At 41.8% G+C, this 27,247-nt stretch overlaps 1 protein-coding gene across 2 annotated transcripts in view; it reads right to left on the bottom strand.

Annotated features, from left to right (window-relative positions):
• The window catches only part of mib1 (mind bomb 1), a 92,303-nt gene extending 73,175 nt beyond the window's left edge, over window positions 1–19,128 (bottom strand). For both annotated transcript variants that reach the window (XM_068378058.1, XM_068378065.1), the window contains exons 1-2: window positions 18,918–19,128; window positions 5,796–5,937 (exon numbers count right to left, since the gene is read on the bottom strand). In XM_068378058.1, the coding sequence (XP_068234159.1) occupies window positions 5,796–5,937; window positions 18,918–19,019 (244 nt within the window). In that variant the 5' untranslated portion in view covers window positions 19,020–19,128. The remainder of the gene's footprint in view (window positions 1–5,795; window positions 5,938–18,917) is intronic.
• Window positions 19,129–27,247: the final 8,119 nt, after the last annotated feature.

Raw genomic sequence — 27,247 nt, 5'->3', positions numbered from 1 at the left:
CGTGGTTGGGGGTCTGAACAGCCAGGGGCAGACCCTCTCTGAGGCTGATACTGTCCTTCCACCAAGTCAGGCAAGACTTCATCTTCTCGGAAATGGGGATCGAGACCGCTTCTAGCGTCTTGTCCTTTTTCCAGTAAACAGCTAGGTGAAATTGAAGGGGACGGAGGTGTAGTCTCCCTAACGAAACGAACTGTTCCAGGGATGATAGCGTCCCTATCAGACTCATCCACTGTCTGACTGAACATCGTTCCTTCTTCAGCATGTTCTGGATGCATACTTGGGCTTGACTTGTTCTGGGGGCCGACGGAAAAGCCCGAAAAGCTTGACTGTGAATCTCCATCCCTAAATACACAATAGTTTGGGATGGGACCAGTTGAGACTTTTCCATATTGACCAGGAGACCCAATTCCTTGATCAGATCTAGAGTCCACTTTAGATTCTCCAGACAGCGACGACTGGAAGAAGCTCTTAGAAGCCAGTCGTCCAAATAGAGGGAGGCTCTGATGTCCGCTAAATGAAGGAATTTGGCTATATTCCTCATCAGCCTCGTAAACACAAGAGGAGCTGTGCTTAGGCCAAAGCACAGGGCTTGAAATTGGTAGACAACCTTTTCGTAAACGAATCTCAGAAAAGGTTGGGAGTCTGGGTGGATGGGGACGTGAAAGTATGCGTCCCTTAGGTCTAAAGAGACCATCCAGTCTTCCTTTCTGACCGCTGCTAGAACGGACTTTGTGGTCTCCATAGCGAACGTCTGCTTTGTGACAAAGACATTCAGCGCACTGACGTCTAGCACCGGCCTCCACCCTCCTGTCTTCTTTACCACTAAGAAGAGACGGTTGTAGAAGCCCGGGGATTGATGGTCCCGGACTTTGACTACCGCTCCCTTTTCTAGTAAGAGAGACACCTCCTGCTTCAAAGCTCGTCTCTTGTCTTCCTCTCTGTACCTGGGAGAGAGATCGATGGGAGACGTTGCTAGAGGGGGTTTGCGTACAAACGGGATCTTGTACCCTTCTCTGAGCAACTTCACAGATTGTGCATCTGCGCCTCTTTTCTCCCAGGTCTGCCAGAAGTTCTTGAGTCTGGCTCCCACTGCTGTCTGAAGAAGGTGGCAGTCAGACTCTGCCTTTAAAGGACTTGGTACCTTTCTTCTTCCCACGTCTCCCTTCGGCACGAGCACCTCCTCTGCTGGAGGCTCTGCCACGAAAGGGCGGAATGAATCTGGACGCTGGAGTGTCCATCCTGGGTCTTGACAAGGTAGGCAAAGGGGTGGCTTTGCGGGCAGAGGACGCAACCAGGTCATGGGTGTCCTTCTGAATCAAGGCAGCAATCTCCTTAATCAAGTCCTCTGGAAAAAGGCACTTTGAGAGAGGAGCAAAAAGAAGTTCTGATCTCTGACACGGTGTTACTCCAGCTGACAGGAAAGAGCAAAGGTTCTCCCGTTTCTTGAGGACCCCGGATACGAACGAAGCCGCAAGCTCACTAGATCCGTCACGTATGGCCTTGTCCATGCAGGACATTATGAGCAAGGAAGATTCCTTGTCAGACGGGGGGATCTTCCTGCTCAAAGCTCCCAGACACCAGTCCAAGAAGTTAAAGACCTCGAAGGCTCTAAATACTCCTTTCAACAGATGGTCTAGGTCCGAAGGAGACCAGCATATCTTAGAGCGTCTCATGGCTAGCCTGCGGGGAGAGTCTACCAGACTTGAGAAGTCACCCTGGGCAGAGGCAGGAACTCCCAAGCCGAGAACTTCTCCCGTGGCATACCAGACGCTCGATCTGGAAGAGAGTTTCGCAGGGGGAAACGTAAACGCTGTCTTCCCTAGGTTCTTTTTGGACTGCATCCAATCTCCTAAAACTCGTAAAGCTCTCTTGGACGAGCGGGCGAGGACGAGTTTCGTAAAGGCAGGCGCGGATGACTGCGTACCTAAAGCAAACTCTGACGGAGGAGAGCGTGGAGCCGCAGACACAAACTGGTCCGGATACATCTCTTTGAACAGAGCAAGAACTTTTCTAAAGTCCAAAGAGGGTTGCGTGGTCTTGGGTTCGTCAAGGTCCGTATGTGGGTCATCAATGTGTGCCGCGTCGTCATCATCAGAGAGTCCATCATCTGAGAATTGAGGAGGAAGCGGCAAAGGAGTAGAAATCGGCTGGTAAGCTGAGTCCGGCAGCACGGGTGCACGCGTGACTGAACCGGACGCAACGTCATGGAACTGTTGCCCAGTCTGTGAACTGGCAACAACCATAGCAGCGCGGGGACGCATAGCGTCTACTCCAGACTTTCTAGTCTGATGTGGGCGAGCCGAGGTAACCACACTGGGTTGCGGAGGTTGACGCACCGCGTCAAAACAAAACAACTTAGACTGTTGTTGTACCTCGCGAACGTCAACGGAAGGTTCCGTGCGTCGCTGAACGTCAACGTGCGGCTGGCAGGGTACACTGGAACGCATGGGTGGCGGGACTCTCTCAGCTGGAGTGCGGCAGAAGGTCGCCTCAGCGTCCACAGGACGCACAACCGTCAACCTTCTCCGCATGAAAGTCCTGCATCAATGACGTTAACTGAGACTGCATGGTCTGCAGCAAAGACCACTTAGGGTCTACAGGAGCAGGTGCGGCAACAGACGGTGTGACTGCCTGATGCGGTACCGCTTTGCCTCTCTTAGGAAGTGAGCAGTCGTCGGAAGACTGCAGCGAGTCCGAACTGACCCAGTGGCTACAACTGGGCCGTTGGACTTGCGCGGAAGGGACCGACTTGCGCTTAAGAGGCAGCGAGACCTTGGTCCATGGTTTCTTACGAGAAACCTCTTCCGCAGACGAGGAATAAATGGGCTCTCTCGTCTTTGTGTGGTTGGGGCGATCTTGGGTAGATACGCCCGAAACCACGGAGGGAACGTCTATTCGCTGATTAAAGCCTCTCGAACCCTTTGGTCGTACGACATTGCTTCTCCCCTGGACTTGGGAGCTTGCAAGAGGTCCCGGACTGGGAGGACGACAGGCACGAACAGACGAACCCTCAAGCGCAACACTATCCACAACACTATCACTCACTTTATCACTACCCACTGCACTCTTACACTTCAACTCCTTGACGTCTGCCATGAGCTGGTTACGGTCACTAGCCAAGGACTCGCCTCTCTCACCCAGAGCTTGGATGGCACGCATCATATCTGCCATTGAAGGTTGTTGAGTGCTAGAAGGGGGATCAGGAGCAACCACTACAGGGGAAGGAATAGGTTGTGGGGCATGAGGAGAGGAAAATTCAACGGAGCGAGATGAACTTCTCCTGACTCTATCTCTCTCTAGCCTACGTGTATATTTCTGGAATTCGATAAAATCGAATTCCGAAAGCCCAACGCATTCCTCACATCGATCTTCCAATTGACAGGTTTTATCCCGACAATTGGAACAAACGGTGTGAGGATCGATAGAGGCCTTCGGAAGACGCCTTGAACAGTCCCTAGCATTACACTTCCTGAATTTAGGGACTTGAGAAGGGTCAGCCATTTTGAATTAGTCAAAGGGGAATTCAAAAACTATCCAAAGTCATCAACAAATAATCCGATATCAACAAAAGAATACAAGGATGTATTGAAGATAAAGCCTGCAAAGCGAAAGCTCAAAACTAGAAACGTGTACTTCACCAAAAAGTTGTGAAAACCAATCCAGTTAGCAACAGCGAATTTAGTAGGTCTTGCCGGTGGCACGACAGAGAGAAAATTGAGTTCTGTGTTTACATTGAGTACTGAGTACCTGCACGACAGATGGCGCTGTTGAAGTACACCCCCTACCTGCATAGCGATCGCTGGCGGATTTTGAACGTAGAGTTTTCTGTCGAGCAGCAGAGCTGCAGCTTATATAATCACCGGCTAAGTTTAATATTGAAAAAACAATAATTTACTGTACTTACTTATTTTATTGAGGACATTTTACTCATAATAATATCCATTAGGTAACTTCTGTAACATGCAGTACATCAAATTACAGTACAGTATGGTGTTTTCCAATAAAAACAGCTTACTATTCTTACATACTGTATACAGTAGTACAGTACCTCCATTTAGGACTGAATACAAGTAAATTGGTATACTGTACAGTACAAGTGAAAAAAAAATGTAAAATCGGTTTACAAACATTGCATCGAACGGTGAGCAAACGCTTCCTTCCATATGTATATTTTTTGTGTACAAGTACTGTACGAATGCGACAATCCCAAAATGCAGAGAATTTCTTGGGTGTAATGAAACACCATCAGCAAGTCTCAAATTAATATGCTTTAAATGTATGATATGAGTTGAGATATGTGTCTATGAATAATTCATACTGCATACAATATCAAATTTTATGTGTGCAATCAGTTTTTAAACTAGTAGATCTAAAACAATCTGGCATGGGTCATTGGTAATACGGTATATTTCTTATATCACCATAATCTTATTGAGGGGACATGAGAGAGATTAAGTATTTTGTAGAAAATGTAATAGCTCAAAGCTCTGGAAGAAAGTAAACTAAAAATAATATTATGGTAATTCTAATTTGAAGTTCAGAAAAAACATGTTTGTTTTGGTTAAAAAAAAATGTCTGTACAAGTTCTGTACTATGCCAGCTGGCAAGATCAACAGATCACTGGTAAGTGGGATTATAGTAATCCCTTCCTAGTGCATCAAGACAGGATGCTCCACAAACAGGGTGTATTTAATCCAGCTATCTATAACTACACTTACCTGTGGTGGATAATGTGGGAGGGTGGGCTGTGGCTGTGGTGGATAATGTGGGAGGGTGGGCTGTGGCTGTGGTGGATAATGTGGGAGGGTGGGCTGCGGCTGTGGTGGATAATGTGGGAGGGTGGGCTGTGGCTGTGGTGGATAATGTGGGAGGGTGGGCTGTGGCTGTGGTGGATAATGTGGGAGGGTGGGCTGTGGCTGTGGTGGATAATGTGGGAGGGTGGGCTGTGGCTGTGGTGGATAATGTGGGAGGGTGGGCTGTGGCTGTGGTGGATAATGTGGGAGGGTGGGCTGTGGCACCTTAGCAGTACCAGCTGAACTCGGTTGAGTCCCTTGTTAGGCTGGAGGAACGTAGAGAGTAGAGGTCCCCTTTTTTTTGTTTTGTTTCATTTGTTGATGTCGGCTACCCCCCAAAATTGGGGGAAGTGCCTTGGTATATGTATGTATGTGTATAACTACTGTACTTCAAAATCAGAAAGAGTATGAGAAAAGACACAGACACCTGTCAGTGCTTCACACGAGACCTGGGAGTGTTGCCATGTAGTAACTTTTTCATTCAATTTCTATGCCAATGACGATTGTTTTGCAGTATTATTTCTATTTTTCATTGTGAATTATTGATTTTTATTCATTTCTGATGTTAGGTGTTATAAATTGTTCAATAACTAGCATTAAAAGCATTCAAAAGAGTGTACATGTGTATTTATGAATGTGTTTAAGCATCAAGTGAGTTTCCTTTATATTTCATAAGAAAAGTTGTTTTATTTTACTAAGATTTTAATTTGTAAGTGATCTCATAGAACGAATCAAACTCGTACACCTAAGTACCACTGTATACATATAAGAATAATGGTTTTCCTTTTCCGATCAGAATTCTCTCCAAAAAATTACTTGAGCTATAAACAATAAGAACACTTCTATGTGCTGTAGTAGGGATCATGAATTATTTAGAAAAGAGCTTGTTTTCTCTTACCTCTATTTCATAAAAATAATCCCCAATTTGTCCAGTAATAAAATAAAGAGTAAAAATTAAAAACCAAAATTCTTTAAGGTAATAAGAAAAGATAATACACTTACCAGTCGGTGCAGAATCTAAAACACGCAGATCATATGCACCTGCACACCGATAATTTGCAGCAGTTCCATTATCCCATACTACTACTACTTCTTCAGGAGATTCAAAATTTCGCACAGTCCCGACATGACCCTCACCACCATCCTGTTGAAATGGTGAATGTGATCATAGTTTTTTAGCTAATTTGAAAAAAAATATTATAATTTTGGGAGTATTTTGTATTTTTTCCTTAATTAAACAAACCCGAGTCCTTTACATAGGAGAATGATAACAGTGAAGCTGGAATATGGCAATTAAAACATCCAGTTGGTAATTACAGGTCCAGTAGAGGGGGAAGCATTGGAACCTTGCTTGCTCACTGACAAACCACTTTGATTTCAGCCGAAACTTTCGGGGGGGGGGGGTGATGGCAGGAAAGTATGAGTAAAGACCAAAGATTAATAGAGTTAGAGAAAAATCAAATCAATTCCAAAATTTGTCATTTCTTCCCACACAATATGACAAATTCGAAGATAATATGTATTTTTCCTAACCATACAAACCTTAGCTATTTACATGGGTTTACCTTTTAGCGCAGCTGAAATGGCGAGCCATTAGAATTTAACGAGGGTGTATTACCCCCGCGCTAGTTAGCGGGGGGTGGGGGGGGGGGGGTAGTGGTAGCTAACACCCCCCCCCCCCTCACAAAGGTGAATGCTCACTTTCGCTTAGAGGTAGGACTTGTCTTGGGGGATAGGGCTGGCGGACTGGCTTTGGCTTTACCCGGGGACTCAGAATCCGAGTGAGTCGCACTCAAGAAAAGGAGTCCCTGCACCTCACAAGTTCCTTGCTCCGCAAGGAACCGTGTGGCCTACATAAGCTTGTGTGTGAAGGAAGAAGTGTGACCCGTCCTAGGCAGTTGACCTGGAGTTCCAGAAGGAACTCTGGGTTAGGACGTTCCCAATACCACCTCGTCAGGGTATGGGGGACGCGACAGTATTGACTCAATACTCGGAACACAAGGAAGCATGGTTTACCTGCAGAGGTTCGAGGTCAGCTATGCAGAGACCAGGATGCTGCTTCCCAGTAGAGGGGATGATGAAGAAAGAAGTAAGGGCCAGACATACTTCTTTCGTTCATGCAGAATAAAACTTGATAACAATGCCCTCAACCTTCTGCTACCTGTCCAAAAAGGAGCCTGAGGTTAGACCAGCTGTTGTGTAGCCACCACAGAGAGATAGAAAACGTATCGAAACTCCTGTGGGTCACGCCCTGCAGGAAGCGGGCTGCGAAGGTCATTAGACGCTTCCAGACTCTAGCTTGTAGCACCTGCATCACAGAGTAGTATTACTCGAAGGCGAGGGAAGTTGCGATGTATCCAACATCGTGCTGTAGGGCGACGTGACGGGGGAGGGTCTGGAGACAGGTCGAGATGAATGTCCTTGAGTCCAGGCTGAAGAGGTATACTGGTGACTCTCCCCCGTGTCCTCCTTGTGCTCCCAAATCGGCTGCAACTGAGGACAAACTGCAGCTGTTCCCAAAGCTAACCCCTCGATTCCTTTACTGGCAAGAAGGAGAAGGTTTTGGGACATCAGATACAGAATGGAGACTCGAAATCCTGAAGGAATTGGACCGAAGGGCCGGGACCCCAAGATTCTGAGTCTAGCCAACAACTCAGGAGCGAACCTGAATGTTGCCTTCCCCCTTCCTTAGAAAGGTCGGAGTCATACGAGACCAAGAAGATTGCTTACACACTGGCCGCGGCCAGAGTGAGCAGGAGACCCAAGACGGAACACAATAAAAGTCCGAGCCATGCTCCAAGTTGGAGGTCTCACTCCGACTAGGGCAGGGATGTTCATAGCTTCGCTTGAGCGAGGAAAGATCCAGCGGGAAGGAAAAAGTTATTCCTTTAAGCCTGAAGGTCAGGGAAAGGCTGAGCGACAGGCTTCATTGCCGAGAGCGGAAAGGAGTTTCCTCCCACCGAAAGGCAATAAGATCGTTATTGCTGGAGAAGAGGCCTCAAGGGAAGAGGTATATCTCCCACGGCACCAACCACCGAAGACTCTTCACTTCGCCTGGAAGACCCCTGCGGATAACTATCGCAGATGACGCGACCTCCGTCCCGCGACTGTAGCGGGTTGTATCTTCTTGAGGAAGAGGCGTAGTGTCTCCAGGCATGAAGCCAAAGCGCAGCCCCGGCTCGTGAAAGATGTTGCAGTGTGGTTGTTTGAGTAGTCTGTGCCGTGGGAGAAGCTCTCCCGGGAGTTCCGTCAGGGGAAGCAGAGGGTCCAGAAACAGTTCTGCGCATAGTCCCAGTGGAGCTCTCCCATTGAAAGGTTGACAGACAACCTGGTCTTGTTGAGACCCATTCTCCACAGACAAAAAGGAGGGAAGACGCAGGCGTCAAAGCTGTCCCACCATCACCGGAAAGCATCATGCCAGAGTCTCGGGGTCTGAGACTTTGGGGAAGAACAGCGGAAGCTTGAGGTTCCAAGCTGTCGCGATCAGGCCCCCCAGACCAGGACTTGCTGGTTACTCAAGGCCAAAGATCCCCAGGTACACTCTCTCTACGAGGCTCTGCTCAGATAGTCGGAGAGAACATTCCTCTGCTTAGAATGAGAGAGCCGATGGTGGTATTGAGAGTATCTCAATCATCCCGGTATCTCTACTACTGCAAGATGTGAAGGTGTGAAAATGCGTCCCCTGCTGGTTAGAACACGCTAGAATCATGAAGTCGACGCGCACGGAGCGACTCGGCAGGAGCTGTAGGATCTGTAGAGGGGCCAGACTACGGCCCCTAAGCCTGCCTGAATGATGGAGAGGTATCCTTCAGGTCCTGACCATAGGCCTGGACCGGAACATGCCCCCCCCCACCCCCTTTTCTTTGACGAGTCTGAGAAAAGCATCAAGAATGTGGGGAAAGGACGAGAATATCCACTCCCATCAAGAGGTTCCATAGGTCAACACCCATTGCAGGTCTAATAGTTCCGATGGTCCCATAGGGGCCAAAAAGTCCGGTTAATCGTTGCCTGAAACCACCGGAACTTGGACCGCCCCACATGGAACTTATCCTGAGGCGACCGTTCGGAACTATAGACGGGTCAAAGAGGAAAGGAGAACTAAGAAACGTTCTAAGGTAGGGCTGAAAGCTCTGCTTGACTGAGAACAGGTACTGCGACTCTCCTCAGCCTTGCCACAGTCAACTGAAGGGAAGGTTCGGAGGAGGTGGCAACAGAATCTGGCGTCCCCAGGTGGTCACCCATCCAAGTACCGACGTTGCTTAACCTCGCTGGACGGACGAGAAGCGGGTTTTCCAACGTAGTAAGGCCGTTGACTCAATATCATGGCCAGATACTCCATATGTTGAGGCAGAAGAAGAGAAGGCTCCTAGCAAAATACCATGAACCCCCACTCATGGTAAGCATCCGGAAGCTTGTCCCGGCGCTGAAGAAGGTCGAACTCGAGCCTACCGGAGTTGACCAGACCTCCAAAAAGCGAAGGAGGCGGAAGCCTGCACCTGAGCGGCCATGAGGAAAGCAGGGAGAGTTCTCTGGGGAAAAAAACCTGCGATGCCACGGCGGGATCGCCACACTGCATCATAAGCAGGAATACCTGCAGTCTAGGCTGAATTCCACGAGCTTCCTGGAAGATGGATGGAATGGAAACTGAAAGTCCCCGTCCTTCCGATCCAGGGTTTAAGGAGTCCTGTCGCCTCGTTACCAGTCTGATCGATTCTGCTGTTCCACGCTGGACGAAGTTTGTTCGACAAACTTGATCAGGGCTGAGAGGTCGACTACGGAACTTCCGTCTCAGATACTTCCTTACAAGAAAGAATCGACTGAAGAAGCCGGGGGTGAAGCCGTCGATGATCCTATGGAGGACCTTCTCCTAAGGTATGGATCATTCTGCCCAAACGGGCAAACTCTCGCGACCCTATGGCACAGAGGTTCAGAGACACTGAATTCGCTGACAGAGACGGCAGGCGCGATATCCTTGGCTGATCACAGAGATTGTGCGGGAATGGGCATCGGGAAGCTGTCATCCGGATGAGTAACCTTAGGCATCCTCCCAGCGTGAAACCTGCAAGGGGGGGTGCCAATCCTAGAGTTCGTGAACTCTGCTGCTCCCTCTAGAACTATGCCCGCCCCCCTCCAGGGGAGCCTCCCGTGCCATCTGTTCCTGACAGGAGGAAACTGCAATTGGACACCTTATCTCAGTTGTCATAGCCGATAACTTAGGCCGACGTGGTTGAAAGAAAAAGGCGCTGGAGCCCTGCAGAGTCTGGAAGAAAGCGCCTTGGAGGAGTGAAAACGGAAGCCGACTTCCTCCGCACAGCCGCTGTCTGTCTCTGTCCTTGGGCACAAACAAACTCTTCTCAAGGATGGAAGGGTGTCTGAGGTTGTCGACATCCACGGATGAGACACCCGAAAGGAAGCCCTCGGTCAGCGCGTCCAGATGGTCCAACATCGAGCTTGCCCGCAAGTTAGATACTTAACGACGAAACACCAAGGTGCCTGAGCCCGAGAGGAGGAAAGTACCCATGACCTTCCTGTAACTTCCTTGAACCAAACCTCGGGCCGTAATCGAGGAGGGAAAGGACCTGGTAAGCCCCTTACACGAGATGGAGAAGAGGAAGGGGTAAGCAGTCACCCCTTGGCCGATGGAGAAATCTCGAACGGAAAGCCCCCGCCAAAAATCCTTCCAGGGAATGTCTGGAAAGAGGAGTGTTGCTCAGACCTCCCTGAAGATTCTTCTTATTCTTGCATGTGCCATGCTCTGCCTTTACGGGGTGAGGCCGTGTTCTGGAAATACGCTCCAGAACTCGCCAGGCTGCCCATGCTGCGAAAACCCCAAGGGAATCGTGGTCGCAATCGCCCTGGAGCTTGCGCGATGGTAAATCAATGATTTGCGCGTGGGCGAACGTGGAAGCGTCCATGCGCGGTCACGCAAACGAAGGTGAGCGAAGGAGCGCAGAAAGAGGGCGAGCGTGGTAGGAAGGGCAAGAGCTGGTGGTCGGCGAGCGATAACCCATAGGCGAGCAATGGATACTGCAAGAATTAAGCCGACGTTCGTGCGAAGAAACACTGTCGGTTCGCTCGACGGAACCAACCCCGTCGGTTCGCGCGACGGAACCAACCCCGTCGGTTCGCGCGACGGAACCAACCCCGTCGGTTCGCGCGACGGAACCAACCCCGTCGGTTCGCGCGACGGAACCAACCCCGTCGGTTCGCGCGACGGAACCAACCCCGTCGGTTCGCGCGACGGAACCAACCCCGTCGGTTCGCGCGACGGAACCAACCCCGTCGGTTCGCGCGACGGAACCAACCCCGTCGGTTCGCGCGACGGAACCAACCCCGTCGGTTCGCGCGACGGAACCAACCCCGTCGGTTCGCGTGACGGAAACCGTCAATTCGCGTGACAGAAACCGTCCGTTCGTGCGATGGAATACCGTTGGTTCGCGCGCGGGCGAACATTGGAAAGCATGTGTGCGTTCGCGCATGAGCGTCGACGTATAGGCACGTGGGCGTGCGGTCGCGCAGGAACGTGGGCGTGTGGTCGCGCAGGCATGTGGGCGCGCGGTCGGGACACCGATGGCGCGTTCTGGCGAGGCGATAGCCCGCAGGAGAGTGACGGAGCGTTGGCAAGCGATGGCGCGTCGGCAAGCGACGGCGCGTTGGCGAGCGGTGGTGCGTTATCAAAACGCTACTGAGCAGACGTAGAATCGCGCGGGTGCATAGGCGATTGCCAACGCGAGAGAGACTAGTGATGGTTAGCGCGCATTGCGCCAACAGAAGGCGCGCAGGTGCATCAGGAAGGCGAGCGCTGAAGCCAGCTGTTAATCAGGCGATCCTAGACGGTCAGAAGACCGTTGGCACCCATTGGTCTGTGGCAAAGAAGGGCGCGCAGATGTGCGCTGGCAAATGAAGAAAGCTGGCGCACAGAAGGACAGAAGAAAAGGTGAGCACTGGCGAGCAGGAGGAAGGTTTATGGCAAGACTCAGCTACCGGAGATCGTGGTCCACAGCAGGCGAGCGCTAGATCGCTACTGATGGTGGTCAAGGGAACTGACACGTGTGGCAGATCGATGGCGATCGTTGACGCGTAGGAGATCGCTGGCGAGCAGGTGAACGTTGACGTGTCTAAGGTCGCTGGCGAGCTGATGATCGCTGACGAGCAGATGGCAACGCGTTGAAGCCTGCGCATAGAAGAAGAGTCCTTGACCCAGACCTGAACCGAAGTTCTAGATCGCAAGGGCGCGTAACAGGAACCAACAGGAACAGCAGAGATGATCATCATGAGAGCGCTGACGAACAGGAGAGCGCTGATGAACAGGAGAGCACTGGCGAACAGGAGAGCGCTAGCGATCAGGAGAGCGCCTGTGCGCTAGCGATCAGGAAGAACTGATGAGCAGGAGAGCGCCTGTGCGCTAGCGATCAGGAAGCATTGATGAGCAGGAGAGCGCCTGTGCGCTAACACTGAGCAGGAGCAGGAGAGAACACAGCAGAAGGGCGCGCAGGGGAACCCTGACACGCAAGGGAATAACCCCAATGGGAGGCCACCCTTTGCCCCGATCCGTTGTCCGTCGGGAGACAGATGTCCGCCGGAAGACCGTTGCCTGTCCGCCGGGAGACTGATATCCGTTGGAAGACCGTTGCCTGTCCGCCGGGAGACTGATATCCGTCGGAAGACCGTTGTCCGTCGGGAAGACCGTTGCCCGTCGGAAGACGAGGTCAGACTGCTGTCCATCTGCACCAGGGCGGAAGATCAAGAAGATGGAGTTATAGGCTGCAAACGGAGATTCAAAAAGGCGCCTCTTAGCACCCTTATAGGGAGATGAGAGGCCCTTACGACGAGGCGGACGGTGAGCCTTACGGGGAAGGAGGCCAACAGCAACAGCAGCAGAAGAATCCTCCGAAAAGAAGTCTCTATGAGTGTACTCTCTCGCGAACGAAAGAAAAACACTTCGTTCAAGAGACTGGTCAGCCAGTGACCTAAAAGGAGCAATCCTCCGAAGAGGGGATCATGCAGTTGCCCAGCCCCTTGAGCAAATCTGCAGGTGTGACCGCTCAGCACCAAGAGCATAGTCGCACGAAAAAAAGGCAAGAGAAGAACCCCCCAAAAGGGGAAAAATCAAGCCTGATATCCGCACTACGATTCCTTATTTCTTAGCCTCTGTGGAGAGTGTTGGCCTGAAGGGAAGCTCGTGCTAGTCTCATTAAAATAGTGTAGAGGCGGGAATAAAAAAAAAAATACTATGCTTAATTTCAATTGATGTAATGTGAGCTACTGAACAGGTTTACAAAATAGGCTATACTTGCTACACAGCATAAAATTTATGCTGTTTTTAATTTACATACTTACTGGCGAAAGGTACAAAACATAAGGAATCGTAGTGCGGATATCACATAGGCCTATATGAAAGAAGGGATATCCGGGAAAATAGATAGATATTAGGTGAGAAACAGGAATGTGGGAAAATACTAAGCAAAATATTAAGAAGAGAGACAATACAAGACTATTTTAACTGAAAGGAATAGGCCGAACTATATTACGGGAAAAAAAACTGCGTCTATGACAATCAGAAGGGATTGTTTTCCCGCCAGGCCGCTGCAGGCTGTTCTTTTACCTCCCCACAAGTTTTCACAAATATAGGGTTTTATTAATTCCATGTTTTTTGGTAACTTCTGGTATTCAAAGAAAGTTTATAATAACATGTTTACCTTATGCTGAGTGTAATTTATCCCAATTTGTGTTAAAATATGTGAAAAATTACAAAATTACAAAGCGTGCATCCGAAAACAAGCTGCTGTGATGACTTCGGCGGATTGTGTTATTAAATTTAGACTTACCATGACGATACTTTATAATATATTTATTCTTTCATATTGTTTGTTGACAAAACATATATGTGATGAAGAAATATAGGTTAGTAAATAAGTTTTGATTCACATTACTTGGTAATCATTCGAGAACAATGAAGGTGTTCGGACAAAAATACTTCCGACCAATCAGGTATCAGGAACCTTTCCGAGCTAAAAGGGCACCCCCCTGTGAGTCAGCGCAAATATGCACCGCTATGAAAAATAGACTATAGGTTGGTTTGCTGTGAGCGATCAGACAAAAATCTTCCACCATCACCAATCTGCACTGGCCGGTGTGATGAAAACTGGCTAAACCAAACATAAATTGACATGTCTGAGGGCTTTGTGCTACAGGGGACTAGAAATAGTTGCAATTATTGCTGTTGATGATGTATGCGTATATACATAGCCCTGCACTGCTCAAAGATATGAAGATGCTTGACACTCGGATCACGTGTCTTGGGTCAGTTAACCCTTTTACCCCCAAAGGACGTACTGGTACGTTTCACAAAAGCCATCCCTTTACCCCCATGGTCGTACCAGTACGTCCTTGCAAAAAAAGGCTATAAAAATATTTTTTTTTCATATTTTTGATAATTTTTTGAAAAACTTCAGGCATTTTCCAAGAGAATGAGACCAACCTGACCTCTCTATGACAAAAATTAAGGCTGTTGAAGCAATTAAAAAATATATATACTGCAATATGTGCTGGGAAAAAAAATAACCCACTGGGAGTTAAGAGTTGGAAATTTCCAAATAGCCTGGGGGTTAAAGGGTTAACAAAAATGGGGGTGCAGTGACCGAGCCCCATCAATACATACGCACACTACTTTCTAGGTTAGGTTAGGAGAGGAAGTTATCATCCTATATTTACTCATAAAGTACATGGGTAATTATTTGGTTTTATTATAGTTATGGACGAAAAAGGCTTTTCAACTAAAAAACAGGTGTTTCCTATAGTATTTCTAGTTTACATTGCGTTTTCTCAAAACTTTGATTTTTCACACACAAAAATGATTCAATTCTTTTGGATGTTGACAGATTCACACCATTTAAAAACCAGCTGATAGAACAAATATGAGAGCATCTTTGTATGTATTTTTTTCTCATCTACTGCCACAAAATTGAAATTAAAAAATGAAAAAAAAGCATCTTTGTATGTATTTTTTTCTCATCTACTCCCACAAAATTGAAAAAAAAAATTGGAAAAAAAGCATCTTTGTATGTATTTTTTTCTCATCTACTGCCACAAAATTGAAAACAAAAATTGGAAAAATTAAAAAAAAAAAAGATGAAACAAATATCTAAACTTGGTTTCATAAAAATATTTCTAAATGGATTATCTTTCATTTGGTTTTTTGAATCAACAAAATCAGCTGAAAACAAAGAGATGACTCACTTTTAAATAACACCTAACTGCATTGCTTATAAGGAGGTCTGGTGCTTCCCTTAATGATGAATTTTGACTTAGTTTTATGGTAGGTTAAAATTAAACCAATACCAAAGTTAAAAACCATCAGTTGGTTGACAAAATAATGGTTCATATCACACTGCTTCAACCAAATACAATAAATAAACTCACTATAGTCCATTTCTTTTAGCGATGCATATTTGCACCGACTCGCAGTGGTGGCTTTTTAGCTCGGAAAAGTTTCCGGATCGCTGATTGGTTAGAATTATCTCGTCCAACCAATCAGCGATCAGGAAACTTTTCCGAGCTAAAAGCGCACCGCTGCGAGTCGGTGCAAATTTGCATCGCTAAAAGAAATGGACTATAGACTACCTTTACATACGATGTAGGCCTATACTATTAACTACAATCCTAGGGGTGAATGTGGTCCGTTGGAGCAGGGTAAGTTAGGTATACGGTAGTCTATGGGGGGTACCAGAGGAGCGTAGAACCCCCAGTGACTAAGTAGGAAAGGAGACAGCTCCTAGGTTAGGTTAGGTGGTGAACCTCAGGTTAGGTGGTGTTCTTCCGCGTGTTTCCCTCATAACGTGTTTTATTCAGTCTGTCCAAACTAACTACAAAGGCTATCAAATCATATTATAATAGGCCTTTTCATCACAGTAACTGTACTGTAGTTTTATTTCATTTTACGGTAATTGTCAAAATCTATAAGAACCTAGGCCTAGGTTTTGCCTGTCTAAACCTTGGTTTTCGTAGGGTAGCCTGTAGCAATAAGAACTGCCGTAAAATCTTTAAATACTATTGGTTCAGTTATCACAATTATTTATCTCATTTTACGGTAATTGTCAAAATCTATAAGAACCTAGACCTAGGTTTTGCCTGTCTAAACCTTGGTTTTCGTAGGGTAGCCTAAAGCAATATTAACTGCTATAAAATTTTCAAATACTATTGGTTCAGTTATATTATTGGTTCAGTTAAACAATTATTTATCTCATTTTACGGTAATTGTCAAAACGCAATCTATAAGAGCCTAGGCCTAGGCTTTGCCTATCTAAACCTTGGTTTTTGTAGGGTAGCCTATAGCAATAGGAACTGCCGTAAAATTTTTAAATACTATTGGTTCAGTTACCACAATTATTCATCTCATTTTACGGTAATTGTCAAAACTCAATCTATAAGAGCCTAGGTCTAGGTCTAGGCCTAGGCTTTGCCTGTCTAAACCTTGGTTTTTGTAGGTAGTCTATAGCAATAGGAACTGCCGTAAAATTTTTAAATACTATTGGTTCAGTTATTATTGGTTCAGTTAAACAATTATTCATCTCAATTTACGGTAATCGTCAAAACTCAATCTGTAAGACCCTAGGCCTAGGTTTTGCCTGTCTAAACCTTGGTTTTTTTAGGTAGTCTATAGCAATATTAACTGCCGTAAAATTTTTAAATACTATCGGTTCAGTTATCACAATTATTCATCTCAATTTACGGTAATTGTCAAAATGCAATCTATAAGAACCTAGGCATAGGTTTTGCCTGTCTAAACCTTGGTTTTTGTAGGGTAGCCTATAGCAATAGGAACTGCTGTAACATTTTTAAATACTATTGGTTCAGTTAAACAATTATTCATCTCAATTTACGATAATCGTCAAAACTCAATCTATAAGAACCTAGGCCTAGGCTTTGCCTATCTAAACCTTGGTTTTCGTAGGGTAGCCTATAGCAATATTAACTGCCGTAAAATTTTTAAATACTATTGGTTCACTTATATTATTGGTTCAGTTAAACAATTATTCATCTCATTTTACGGTAATCGTCAAAACTCAATCTATAAGACCCTAGACCTAGGTTTTGCCTGTCTAAACCTTGGTTTTGGTAGGGTAGCCTATAGCAATATAAACTGCCGTAAAATTTTGAATACTATCGGTTCAGTTATCACAATTATTCATCTCATTTTACGGTAATTGTCAAAATCTATAAGAACCTAGGGGGTGTATGTATGATAGTGGCCACCTGTGTGTATTATTATGTCTAACTTAGAATACGGCAGTATAAGGAGGGTCGCAGGGGGCATTAGGCCCCCGTTAGGTAAGGACAGGGCTTGTAGTATAGGTTAGGGGGAAAGTTTAGGTTAGTTGATGTCCAATTTTAACCCTTTTACCCCCAAAGGACGTACCGGTACGTTTCACAATAGCCAACCCTTTACCCCTATGGACGTACCGGTACGTCCTTGCAAAAAAAGGCTATAAAAATTATTTTTTGCATATTTTTGATAATTTTTAAAGAAAATTCAGGCATTTTCCAAGAGAATGAAACCAACCTGACCTCTCTATGACAAAAATTAAGGCTGTTAGAGCAATTTAAAAAAAAATATACTGCAAAATGTGCTGGGGATAAAATAACACCTTGGGGGTTAAGGATTGGAAATTTCCAAAGAGCCTGGGGGTAAAAGGGTTAATGAAAATGTGAGGAACTGGCCACTGATGTACAAAGGCTCCGAACCTAGGCCTAGGCTTTGCCTATCTAAACCTTGGTTTTTGTAAGGTAGCCTATAGCAATGGGAACTGCTGTAACATTTTTTAAATACTATTGGTTCAGTTATCACAATTATTCATCTCATTTTACGGTAATTGTCAAAATCTATAAGAACCTAGGGGGTGTATGTATGATAGCGGCCACCTGTGTGTATTATTATGTCTAACTTAGAATACGGCAGTATAAGGAGGGTCGCAGGGGGCATTAGGCCCCCGTTAGGTAAGGACAGGGCTTGTAGTATAGGTTAGGGGGAAAGTTTAGGTTAGTTGATGTCCAATTTTAATGAAAATGTGAGGAACTGGCCACTGATGTACAAAGGCTCCGAACCTAGGCCTAGGCTTTGCCTATCTAAACCTTGGTTTTTTTAGGTAGTCTATAGCAATGGGAACTGCTATAACATTTTTAAATACTATTGGTTCAGTTATCTCAATTATTTATCTCATTTTACGGTAATTGTCAAAACTCATTTTACGGTAATCGTCAAAACTCAATCTATAAGACCCTAGACCTAGGTTTTGCCTATCTAAACTTGGTTTTTGAAGGGTTGCCTATAGCAATAGGAACTGCTGTAACATTTTTAAATACTATTGGTTCAGTTAAACAATTATTTATCTCATTTTACGGTAATTGTCAAAACGCAATCTATAAGAGCCTAGGCCTAGGTTTTGCCTATCTAAACTTGGTTTTCGTCGGGTAGCCTATAGCAATATCAACTGCCGTAAAATGTTTAAATACTATTGGTTCACTTATATTATTGGTTCAGTTAAACAATTATTTATCTCATTTTACGGTAATTGTCAAAATCTATAAGAACCTAGGCCTAGGCTTTGCCTATCTAAACCTTGGTTTTTGTAGGGTAGCCTATAGCAATATTAACTGCCGTAACATTTCTAAATACTATTGGTTCAGTTATCACAATTAATTATCTCATTTTACGGTAATTGTCAAAACTCATTTTACGGTAATTGTCAAAACTCAATCTATAAGAACCTAGGCCTAGGCTTTGCCTATCTAAACCTTGGTTTTTTTAGGTAGTCTATAGCAATGGGAACTGCCGTAACATTTTTTAAATACTATTGGTTCAGTTATCCCAATTAATTGGTTCAGTTAAACAATTATTCATCTCATTTTACGGTAATCGTCAAAACTCAATCTATAAGAACCTAGGCCTAGGTTTTGCCTGTACAAACCTTGGTTTTTGTAGGGTAGCCTAAAGCAATATTAACTGCCGTAAAATTTTTAAATGCTATTGGTTCAGTTATCACAATTAATTAACTTATATTACTAAAAAATGAACCGACAAAACACAAAACTTAAAACAACCCTCAGACAAGGTTAGACCTATACCTGCTTGCCCCACTTCCAGTCAGGACCTCGTATTACCCTCGCACCAACGCCTTCCATCATATATCTCGTATTCCTGCCAGTGGTTGCTCCTGCTGCCTCCATGGCCGGCGGGACACCGGTCACAGGCAATCCCGAAGGAGAAAACCAGATCAGAAGGACTCGGGAGGAAGATTTGTCTCACCATAGGATGTTGTTTATGTTCGGGAGCATTCGAGTCTCGCTTAAATTTTATCATAGTAAAAAAATTTAATTTTCTTTTAAATAATGGTAAAAATGTAATAAATGTTTTTATTTTACTAAATAAATCCTAAAATATATTTATTTATCATTAAAAGTATTTTTCATTGTTTACGGGTAGCATTCGAGTCTCGTTTAAATTTTATCAATGTAATAAAAAACTTAATTTTATCATAGTAAAAAAATTTAATTTTCTTTCATATAATTGTAAAAAATGTTTTTATTTTACTACATAAATCATAAAAATATATTTATTTACCATTAAAAGTATTTTTCATTGTTTACGGGTAGCATTCGAGTCTCGCTTAAATTTTATCAATGTCGTAAAATATTTAATTTTATTTCATATAATGGTAAAAATGTAATAAATGTTTTTATTTTACTACATAAATCATAAAAATATATTTATTTATCATTAGAAAGTATTTTTCATTGTTTACGGGTAGCATTCGAATCTCGCTTAAATTTTATCAATGTCGTAAAACACTTAATTTTATCATAGTAAAAAAATTTAATTTTCTTTCATATAATGGTAAAAAATGTTTTTATTTTACTAAATAAATCCTAAAAATATATTTATTTACCATTAAAAGTATTTTTCATTGTTTACGAGTAGCATTCGAGTCTCGGTTAAATTTTATCATAGTAAAAAAATTTAATTTTCTTTTACATAATGGTAAAAATGTAATAAATGTTTTTATTTTACTATTAAATCCTAAATAAATATTTATTTATCATTAAAAGTATTTTTCATTGTTTACGGGTAGCATTCGAGTCTCGCTTAAATTTTATCATAGTAAAAATATTTAATTTTCTTTCATATAATTGTAAAAAAATGTTTTTATTTTACTATAAAAATCCTAAACAAAATTATTTATTTATCATAAGAAAGTATTTTTCATTGTAATTTCGACGTGAATGAAAGATTTTTTCGAGTCGCTTAAATTTTATCAATGTATTAAAATATTTAATTTTCTTTTACATAATGGTAAAAATGTAATAAATGTTTTTATTTTACTACATAAATCATAAAAATATATTTATTTACCATAAGAAAGTATTGTTCATTGTTTACGGTAGTATGAATATAATTTTGACGTGAATGATAGATTTTTAACTCTCTCTCTCTCTCTCTCTCTCTCTCTCTCTCTCTCTCTCTCTCTCTCTCTCTAGGCATATGCTTTAATTATCCAGAAAAATTATCTAAAATTTTATGTTGTTATTAAATTAAAAATAAAACCGACACGCCACAATAGGCCTACTATATAAATTAATCTCTCTCTCTCTCTCTCTCTCTCTCTCTCTCTCTCTCTCTCTCTCTCTCTCTCTCCTCTAGGCATATGATTTAATTCTCCAGATAAAATATCTAAAACTTTATGTTGTTATTAAATTAAAAATAAAACCGACACGCCACAATAGGCCTACTATATAAATTAATCTCTCTCTCTCTCTCTCTCTCTCTCTCTCTCTCTCTCTCTCTCTCTCTCTAGGCATATGATTTAATTCTCCAGATAAAATATCTAAAACTTTATGTTGTTATTAAATTAAAAATAAAACCGACACGCCACAATAGGCCTACTATATAAATTAATCTCTCTCTCTCTCTCTCTCTCTCTCTCTCTCTCTCTCTCTCTCTCTCAATCTCTTAGGCATATGATTTAATTATCCAGATAAATTATCTAAAACTTTATGTTGTTATTAAATTAAAAATAAAACCGACACGCCATAATAGGCCTACTATATAAATTAGCCTATTATCAGCATCTGAATCTCTCTCTCTCTCTCTCTCTCTCTCTCTCTCTCTCTCTCTCTCTCTCTCAATCTCTTAGGCATATGCTTTAATTATCCAGAAAAATTATCTAAAATTTTATGTTGTTATTAAATTAAAAATAAAACCGACACGCCACAATAGGCCTACTATATAAATTAATCTCTCTCTCTCTCTCTCTCTCTCTCTCTCTCTCTCTCTCTCTCTCTCTCTCTAGGCATATGATTTAATTCTCCAGATAAAATATCTAAAACTTTATGTTGTTATTAAATTAAAAATAAAACCGACACGCCACAATAGGCCTACTATATAAATTAATCTCTCTCTCTCTCTCTCTCTCTCTCTCTCTCTCTCTCTCTCTCTCTCTCTCTCTCTCTCTCTCAATCTCTTAGGCATATGATTTAATTATCCAGATAAATTATCTAAAACTTTATGTTGTTATTAAATTAAAAATAAAACCGACACGCCATAATAGGCCTACTATATAAATTAGCCTATTATCAGCATCTGAATCTCTCTCTCTCTCTCTCTCTCTCTCTCTCTCTCTCTCTCTCTCTCTCTCTCTCAATCTCTTAGGCATATGCTTTAATTATCCAGAAAAATTATCTAAAATTTTATGTTGTTATTAAATTAAAAATAAAACCGACACGCCACAATAGGCCTACTATATAAATTAATCTCTCTCTCTCTCTCTCTCTCTCTCTCTCTCTCTCTCTCTCTCTCTCTCTCTCTCTCTCTCTAGGCATATGATTTAATTCTCCAGATAAAATATCTAAAACTTTATGTTGTTATTAAATTAAAAATAAAACCGACACGCCACAATAGGCCTACTATATAAATTAATCTCTCTCTCTCTCTCTCTCTCTCTCTCTCTCTCTCTCTCTCTCTCTCTCTCTCAATCTCTTAGGCATATGATTTAATTATCCAGATAAATTATCTAAAACTTTATGTTGTTATTAAATTAAAAATAAAACCGACACGCCATAATAGGCCTACTATATAAATTAGCCTATTATCAGCATCTGAATCTCTCTCTCTCTCTCTCTCTCTCTCTCTCTCTCTCTCTCTCTCTCTCTCAATCTCTTAGGCATATGATTTAATTATCCAGATAAATTATCTAAAATTTTCTGTTGTTATTAAATTAAAAATAAAACCGACACGCCACAATAGGCCTACTATATAAATTAGCCTATTATCAGCATCTGAATCTCTCTCTCTCTCTCTCTCTCTTAGGCATATGATTTAATTATCCAGATAAATTATCTAAAATTTTCTGTTGTTATTAAATTAAAAATAAAACCAACACGCCACAATAGGCCTACTATATAAATTAGCCTATTATCAGGATGTGAACTCATGGGAAAAGTCGAAAAAACAATCATTAGTCTTGAATCTACAGTAGAATAAATGATTATTTTTGCCTAAGAATATATGATATTATCATAAATAAGATTCACTTTTTGTCATGTGATGCCTTCCAAGTAATAATAAACATTTCATGAACAAAAAGTGAATCTTATTTAATTCAGTCATTTTTGTTCAAGCGAGACATGTCATAAGTAACTCTCGACTTGCTCTTTTTTACACTCAAAGGATTAACACTAAGAGACAGAAATAGATCAATATGGATACGAGAGCAAACTAGAGTAGAGGATATTCTGTCCATGAAAAAAAAATGGACAGACATGACATATAATGAAAATAACAGCTAATATATGGACAATGGGAATAACAGAATGGTTCCCTTGAGATTGCAAATGAAGCAGGGGAAATAAGAGAAGACGTGGGATTGACGAACTAAGTAAGTTTGGGAGAAACGCAGCCCATCCATCGGCGGTTCGAGTCCCGCTCAATCGCTCAATCTCGTTAGTGCTATTAGTGTCTGCAACCTTACCATCCTTGTGAGCTAAGGTTGGGGGGTTTGGGGGAGCCTATAGGTCTATCTGTTGAGTCATCAGCAGCCATTTGCCTGGCCTTCCCTGGTCCTAGCTTGGGTGGAGAGGAGGCTTGGGCGCTGATCATATAAAATATGGCCAGTCTCTAGGGTATTGTCCTGCTTGCTAGGGCAATGTCACTGTCCCTTGCCTCTGCCATTCATGAGCGACCTTTAAACCAAAGAGTCGGGTTATTTGTAGTGAACACTTTATTATTATTTGGTCCAAAAAAAGTTGAACTCTTCATAAAATTACCTTATTTTAATGATGAAACAAACAAATATATTAAAATCAGAATACATGAAATCCTGAGTAAATACCTACCACAAATTAAACCGAATTTAATATTCTATAATTACTCCAAAATAAAAAGTTTTGTTAACCATAAAGAAAAGCTGCAAAAGACCTTTGAATCAATGGTGGTTTACCTGTTTAACTGTCCAAATTGCCAATTAGCTTACATTGGCTCCACGAAAAAATGCGTTTTTTCTCGCTACCAAGATCACAAGGGAATTAGCAGCCGAACTGGCAGAGCCTTGTCCAAACCTTTACAGTCCAGCATACGAGACCATTGCGAAATGGATTGTAAGTGTTCTTTCTCTTTGGACAACTTTTCAATAATATACAGAGGCTCATATGAAAATGAAATAAGAATAGCAGAGTCAATCTTTATAAAATCTAAAAAGCCACAACTTAATCAAGAAATTTCTAGCTTTCCTTTGAAGATTGCCTAATTATGCCTTTTCCCATTCTAACTTAGAATTTATTTGTTTGTTTACAATATTTATGTACAGTTTGCTCTTTATTGTTTTACTTTCTTTTACCCAGGAACATGATTATGAACACAGAGATGTTTGAAACGTTGTTATTTGTTGGTGACGGAAATAAATTTAAGAATGTTTGGCGTTGTCGTAATTCTCCAGTTCCTTATTAAACTGAGGTTCCCTTCCACCCGCTCAGTATCGGATATTATCATTCGCCGCTATAACAGGAACGCCTGGATCCAAGTACGACAATGGGAGAGCCAGCTGAAGAAGTGGGAGAAGGCAAAACTTGACGTTACGTTTCTGGAAAGATGTCAGCTCTATAACGTCATCCCGAAATTTGCGAGATTTATTATTATTATTATTACTATCCAAGCTACAACCCTAATTGGAAAAGCAAGATGCTATAAGCCCAGGGGCTCCAATAGGGAAAAATAGCCCAGTGAGGAAAGGTATTTATGAAATTTAACATATTTTAATATAATTCAACATTCTGGTGATTGGTGTTCCAACAGTATGTCTTGGTGTTCATTATGAATTTATATTAAATTGCCAAAGTACAGGTAAACCCAATAAGACTGAGAAAGAACACCCAGCTATGCCAAAGCCAAACGACAACTTGAGAGGTATGAGCGAAATGACAAGAGAAGGCGATTGGTTTATAAGGCCAGCAGTAATACACCTCACACTTGTGTGCTGTAAACAGTTCAAAATAATTATTGTTTATCATCATTTTTAACTTGCAAGTGTCGCTAGAAGTTAGAACAGTTGTATTTTATATCTTATTACTCACCTGAAGCATTTAAATTTATATTGTAACGTGTTTTAGCAGCTCCATCCAAAGAGTTCATGGGAGGTCATGTCTGAGGCCTCTGTCCTGCAGTGGACTACCTACGGCTGATTTTATTTATGTATATATATATATATATATATATATATATATATATATATATATATATATATATATATATATATATACGTGTGTGTGTGTGTGTGTGTGTGTGTGTAAACATATATATATATATATATATATATATATATATATATATATATATATATATATATATATATATATATACGTGTGTGTGTGTGTGTGTGTGTGTAAACATAGATATATATATATATATATATATATATATATATATATATATATATATATATATATATATAGATGGGGAAGGTAGATAAAGACATAAATCATGTTTTAAGTAATGCCATGATACTGACTTTTCTCTGGATCTGACATACATAGGAAGCTAAAAATACTTTCATTCAACATATGAAGAATTTTCTTCAATTATTATAAGAGTAATCCTTTCTTGGGGTGGGGCACCTTTTACCAACCTTGTTCCGCTTTTTATATATTTTGTAATTTCTTAAGATGCACTTTGGATAAATTGTAATAGACAGAGTTACTGTCGTCAATCCTGATTCAGGTTGAGGCTTTGTGTGTTCCTTATTTTCACTAGTTTTTCTCTTTTCATCCACATTTGTTGTTGTACTCTTTGCTTATTTTCAATATTTTCTTCACAAAAAAAGGAATTTTCCAACTGTTTGTGCAATTGGAAAATTCCTTTTTTGTGAAGAAAATATTGAAAATAAGTATCTTTACAGAATGTTAATCCAGGCACTTCTTTATTAAAGCAATGCTTCTAGCGTGATATCCGGCGATTCTTACTATATTATCAATTTAAACAGAGACAAATTATAGTAAAGTGATACATCTAGGTCACGAACTCAACTAGGTTTCAGGACCAGGTTGATATTATTTATTTGGATGTATCCCAAGTTTCATAAGTTATTTTTCCTTCCTACCACCATAAACCCAGTTTTATTTTCATCTAATTTTATTTGTTTGATTATCACACATTCCCTACGCAGTACTCTAGAAGTTTTATTCCAGCTGTTACCAAGATGTGGAATGATCTTCCTAATCGGGTGGTTGAATCAGTAGAACTTCAAAAGTTCAAAGTTGGAGCAAATGCTTTTTTTTTGTTGACCAGGCGGACATGAGTCTTTTTATAATTTATATATGACATATTTGCTTTTGACGTTGCTAATAGTTTATATATGACATATCTCTTTTGACATTACTTTTTAGAATGATTTATTGTTAATTTGTTCTCTTCAGCTATTTATTTCCTTATTTCCTTTCCTCACTGGACTATTCTTCCTTATTGGAGCCCCTGGGCTTATAGCATCTTGCTTTTCCAATTAGGGTTGTAGCTTGGATAGTAATAATAATAATAATAATAATAATAATAATAATAATAATAATAATAATAATAATAATAATAATAATAATAATCAATGTCATTTATGGAGATGTAAAATCATGTATCATTCGATCTAGTACACTTTTGGAGGTGCAGTCACTCATATAAGTTGGTGGTATGTCCAGGTATTTAAAAGAAATTTAGATTTCACCCCTTTCTGGACGACAGGTGTCAGGAAGAGCGAAACCAATCAAACATCCATCTACTGGTGTGACGGTCTGAACGATCCCCCGGTCTCAGAATTCTCCTTGATAATCTGCGCATGAGCGAACATTACCGTTTGCCAGTGCATACGAGGTTGATGTTTTATTTTCCTGTAATGTTAGCGTGCGCAGCTCAACATTACCGCTTGCCAGTACATACGAGCTTGATGTTTTATTTTCATGCGAGCGAAGCGAGCTAGTGGCGGAAAAGTACCATTATACAATGTCAAGGAGAATTCTGAGACCGGGGGATCGTTCAGACCGTCACACCGGTCTCGCGCTCCCAAACATGTCGTCCTCCATCTAGTTATATGAGTGACTAGTATCCCTCGACTTAATGAGTTATTTCCAATTCGTACGCAATCCTTTCTGTTAACCAGGTAAGCTTGATCTTCAATACCAATGTACCGTAAATAATTTAGTAGCAGTTCATGCACGACTGTATCAAAAGAAGCACCAAGATCGAGTAACGTCAAGAAAAAAATATTTATTCTCGTACATCATTTAAAGCAGATAATTTAAAACAAAACATATGCCTACAGCTTCCTGCGTACAATATAATTGTCTGTATGTTGACTGGTTATCTGGCAATGCTTCGATTAAAAGAAATGCATATTCTAACGCCAAATAAAGGATAGATTCGAAATAGACCTGTATGAACATAAGTCATAATCTAGAACACTTTATGAACTGGTGTAACTATAGTCACTCTTCAGATTTAAAACGCTTACACTTGGAATTATGTCGACAAGACTAGAAAAGTTTCTTCTAATTACTTTAGTTATTGACATAGGATCAATGTGTTTTCTTTGTCCCTTTAACAATCTTAATGACTTCATCTTTTATTTTATTAAATCTCCTTGATCTTAACAACACCAATCAGATATGGAATATCTTTAAAGGAGCCAATTATATTTTTTTATTTCGGTTTTAAAGACTGTTCTTGGTCGGTTTTTTACTAACCTTTTCCATTACACCATCTGAGAGAGAATATAACTTATAGGCACCATAGTGAGTATAGGAATGTGATATCCGGTGTTCCACAGGGTAGTGTTCTTGGCCCATTACTTTTCATACTATATACACATGACATGTGGTTTGGCCTAAAAAACAAGCTTGTTGCATATGCAGATGATGCTACTCTCTTT

The sequence above is a fragment of the Palaemon carinicauda genome, chromosome 1, assembly GCF_036898095.1.
Source record: "Palaemon carinicauda isolate YSFRI2023 chromosome 1, ASM3689809v2, whole genome shotgun sequence".
Lineage (NCBI taxonomy): Eukaryota > Metazoa > Arthropoda > Malacostraca > Decapoda > Palaemonidae > Palaemon > Palaemon carinicauda.
Note: the sequence above shows the minus strand (reverse complement) of the source record. Positions and strands in the feature narration are given on the sequence as shown.